Raw genomic sequence first — 4,194 nt, 5'->3', positions numbered from 1 at the left:
CGACATCCCAGCCAAACCTTCACCTTAGATCCGATCCCCCACGCCCCATCACTGCCCGTGAGATTCATGCTGCACCTCTTCATGTGAGCAGACGGCTGTGAGCACGCAGCTCGCAGCGCAGAGGCACAGCACGTGTGGCTCCTTACCTTGCTCCGCCGAGCTGGGCTTCTCCACATCGCCGTTGATGCAGGGCTTGCCATCCAAGCTGCCCTTCGAGGCGGGCGGCTCAGCGCTGGGCTTCAGCAGGATGTTGCTGAAGGTGGGGGCCAAGCGGAAGCAGCGCTTGGTCTGGAAGAGCTGCGTGGACATGGCCTGCAGGTTGCTGGCGATGCTGGCGTCGCTGGCGCTCAGGGACACGGGCCCGTTTATGGCTGGATCCGCACTCTCCATTTTAGAGCCGCTCGTGTTCTTGCAGTCCCCCGACCCGCTGCCATCCACGCCGTTTTTTAGGCCCTCCCCGGCCCCGCTCTGGCCTCGCTCGCTGCCCTCCTTGCCCGGCTCGTCCTCCATGTCCTCCAGGTCGGACCGCGACTCCTGGCTGTTCATGTCAGAGTCCGTCTCCACGTCAAAAGCGGCCTCTGCTTCCTCGTCGCTCTTCTCTGAGCCGCTCTCGGAGCCGTCGCTGCCCTTCGTGGAGCCCTGGCTGGAGTCGGAGTCGAAGCCCTCGCTCAGGTCGCTCTCATCCGCCTTCTGCGGGTGCCGGCGGCGGCGCAGGCAGGAAAGCCGTGAGTATTTCTTGCTTTTCTTGCAGTCGTGTTTCCGTTCCTCCTCCCTGGGGTGGTGATTGGGCAGCTCTGCCTCACCTTCCTTCTCCGTGGCGCTGAGGGGCTCCTGCGGCTCCGGCTCATCTGCGGGCGTGGGAAGTGAGAAGCACGGTCAGAAAAGTGCGGCCGTTCCACACAAGCTCCCTCCCGCTCCGAGCAGCAGGTTCCGCCGCCGCTCCCATCGCACAGAGCCCTGCGAAGGAATCGCCCTCTGAAGGAGCTCAGGGATTTCGGGCAGCCCAGATTCCTTTGGGCTCCCGCAGCCCGGTCCGCGCTGCTGTGTTCAGTTCAGACAGCATCAGTACTGAAGGCTGACAAGAACACACCGAGATCTCCCACCTCCTCCCCTGCCTTCCCTGAGAGCCAAACCATCCACCCTGCAGGGCGGGAGCACAAGTTGGGCCAGCTGCATTCAGCCGGCAACGAAGAATCAATGGCTGCTGCTGCTGGCCAAGAGAAGCCCAGCCTTGCATTTTGTGAGGGGCTACAAACTGACTCTTTGGAGGGGGAAAGGCTCGACGGTTTTGTTCTGTGCCTAATGAGCTCCGCCACAAACTGAAGGCGCCCCCCCAGGGGCAGGAATGTGGGGAGAGCACGTCCACACCGACCTGCGCCATCGCTGCGGAACGCCGGCACCGGGTTCTCCCCTTCCTCCAGCTCCGCCTGCAGGCGAATGTTGACGTGGTTGATGAGGTGAGAGAAGAGGGCCAGCGTGAAGGCAATGGCCGCACTGTACTGCTTGGAGCCTGCAAGGACAGCGCCGTGAGGCCGGGGGCACCGGCTCACCCAGCACCCGGCTGAGGCGGCTCCCGCCCCGCAGCGCTGCACGGCCCCGCTCCCATCGCCCAGCGCCCGGGTGTCCCAACAAAGCACCGCTCACCCGCACGCCTGAGGCTGTGCACGCTCATGAAGCAGATGATCACCATGCGGAAGATGAGCAGGTCGGGAAGGAAGGAGTAGCCGCTCTCGTACTCCTCCTCATCCTCGCTCACTGAGCTCAGGTTGGGAGGGGAAGGCAGGTAGAACAAGCACAGGTTGAAATCCTCCAGCACGGACTGGCACAGAGACGTCAGCTCAGAATCCAAAGAGCTTCGCAGGGAGAAAAAAGAAACCGACGTTACTGCCTGAGAGCCAAACTGCCAGCAGTGCCTGCATGGCAGCACCCAGGGCCGGCCGCAGCCGCACGTGGGCTCTCCTTCACGCTGCGCAGCACAGAGCGACGGAGCACGCGCTGCAGGCAGCAGCGGGTCCTGGAAGAGGGACGAACCGTGATGTTCTCCTCTCCAAAGCTGCTCAGATAAAGAGAAACAACAACCAGAGCACCTGCACAGAGGGGTTACAAAGAGATCTGGGGGTGCTGCTCGCTGCCCACTGCCCCGGCTGCACACCGGCATGGGAGCGCGGTCCTCCCGTGCGCATCTCAGGGCCACCAACCAACCCAGGAAACCCACCCCTCGCATTTCTCCAGCTCCTGGAACTCTCAGATCCCCAAAGCACTTTCTGTTTTACTGAAATTTCCCTTTGCTCTGACACAATCGGGTCCTGCTGCCATCTGGTGAGAGGTTTCCAAAGACAACGCGCAGCGCTGTGTGCTACAGATGGTGCAACCCTGGGCCACACTGCAGGCCCAACTCAGCGCTCGCCAGGAGAAAAGCATCTGCTGGCTTAAGAAGGGAAGAACTCCTGTGGAGGGCAAACTCCTTCCCCTTCCCTGCAAGGCTGGGGGGCTCAACAGGGCTTGGACACGTGGGCAGAAACCCTGCAGGGAACACTCCCTTCCATCCCTGAATTACAAAAGATGGGATCTGCCAGAAGCTCACCTGCTCTTGGGCTGCAGAAGGCTCTGTAGGTACATGAAGCTCACCAGCAGCCTCTTAATGTCTTTGCAGCTAAAAGAGATGGAGAAGAAAATGCTGTAATGCAGATACTCGTAACAGAGACCGAAAGGACCAACAGCTCAAGCAACGGGCAGAGCAGGGTCCATTGGAAAATAGGCCCTGACACACAGACACACACACACAGACACACAGACACCCACAGACACACAGACACAGACACAGACACACAGACACAGACACACACACACACACACACACACACACACAGAGACACACACCATCCCCCCCTTCTGCTTTTTGGCCACAGGAACCCCCTGGAGAGCCAAAGCTCCAGGAGGCAGCGAGAAACACCTCAACCTCAAACCAAAGGAGCTCCACTTTCCTACGAACCGCAACCCAGCAGCAGAGGATCTAAACTGGGGGCAGCCACGTCTGGGGAACGCTCACTGCCCGGCCTGGGTGACGGAGCACTTCCCAGAGCCCTCTGCCCTGCCCTGCCCTGCCCTCCTACCGCTTCCTGCTGGGGGACAGCTTCCTGCTCTCACACTTCTTCAGCTGCTGGTACATTTTGGCCGCTTTGTCGTACAGCCGCTTCAGGTTCCCGGAGGCGCCTTCGAAGGACACTTCAGACTGAATGCTGGGACGGGGAACAGAAGGCATTGAGGGTCGCTCTGCCACAAAACTGCTCGTGTTTTCACAGCTAAGCACAGAGACAGGCACGCGGTGCTGCCGTGTGAACGCGCCGGGGTCCTCAGTTCCTGCTGACGTCTCCCAGCCCCGCTCCAGGCAGCGCCGCAGCTTCGCCTCCAGCTTGTACACACCTTCCAGATCTGTGCCCTACGGCCCCAGAGGCACTCACCAGCGTAAGTAGCAGTACGTGGCCTCCACGTTGTAGTATTTGCTCCCAGCCAGCGTCCCCAGCTGATTGAAGGGCATGCCTGCCACAGAAGAGAGGGCAGAATTAACCAGAATCCTCCAGATCCCACCCACACAGGAGGGAAGCCGGCAGCATCAGCAATCCTCCAGCCCTAAGGCTGCAGTACAAAGGCCTGGACGGCTCCATCCTTTTCCCTGTGTTGTGTTTCACACCTTCCTGCCTAGGAAAGCAGAACAAGCAATCCCTCTTAATTCGTAACGGCACAGCCTCGGCTCCGTCGTGCCGCATTCTCTCGGCACAGACATCATCTTATCAGCGCTCAACAGCTCCATCTCAGCTCACTGTGCCGAAGGCTGGCAGCTACCAGGATCGGCCCGACCCAACTGCTCAGCAGAGATGCTGCCAAGGCAGCGCCGAGAAGTCGGCTTTTGGGAACCACGTCCACCCTCCGATCAGAGGGGCTCCCACCTCCTGCTCACCTCACCGCTTCTCCAGGAGAAGGCCTGGGAGGGGTGGCAGGGTGAGGGGCACAACGAGGGAGCTGAGTGCCATCGATGCGACGGGAAAGGTGGCGGGGAGGACAACGCACTCACCGATCTGCGGCGCGACAGACAGCGCCTGGTAGTAGAAGCGCTCGGCCAGCAGCTCCGTGTCCACACCTGCCAGCTCGTTCTGGTAGCGGGCTGCAAGCAGAGCACACAGCTCAGAGCGCAGC

General features: G+C 60.9%; 1 protein-coding gene across 1 annotated transcript in view; it reads right to left on the bottom strand.

Moving 5' to 3' along the window:
* Positions 1 to 33: 33 nt before the first annotated feature.
* Positions 34 to 4,194, bottom strand: part of SMG5 (SMG5 nonsense mediated mRNA decay factor) — an 8,525-nt gene continuing 4,364 nt past the window's right edge. The window contains exons 5-11 of the mRNA XM_019611877.2: positions 4,073 to 4,162; positions 3,462 to 3,540; positions 3,114 to 3,239; positions 2,585 to 2,653; positions 1,645 to 1,853; positions 1,373 to 1,510; positions 34 to 848 (exon numbers count right to left, since the gene is read on the bottom strand). Coding sequence (XP_019467422.1) covers positions 49 to 848; positions 1,373 to 1,510; positions 1,645 to 1,853; positions 2,585 to 2,653; positions 3,114 to 3,239; positions 3,462 to 3,540; positions 4,073 to 4,162 — 1,511 coding nt within the window. The 3' untranslated portion in view covers positions 34 to 48. The remainder of the gene's footprint in view (positions 849 to 1,372; positions 1,511 to 1,644; positions 1,854 to 2,584; positions 2,654 to 3,113; positions 3,240 to 3,461; positions 3,541 to 4,072; positions 4,163 to 4,194) is intronic.

This window comes from Meleagris gallopavo, unplaced genomic scaffold (genome assembly GCF_000146605.3).
Source record: "Meleagris gallopavo isolate NT-WF06-2002-E0010 breed Aviagen turkey brand Nicholas breeding stock unplaced genomic scaffold, Turkey_5.1 ChrUn_random_7180001957527, whole genome shotgun sequence".
Lineage (NCBI taxonomy): Eukaryota > Metazoa > Chordata > Aves > Galliformes > Phasianidae > Meleagris > Meleagris gallopavo.
Note: the sequence above shows the minus strand (reverse complement) of the source record. Positions and strands in the feature narration are given on the sequence as shown.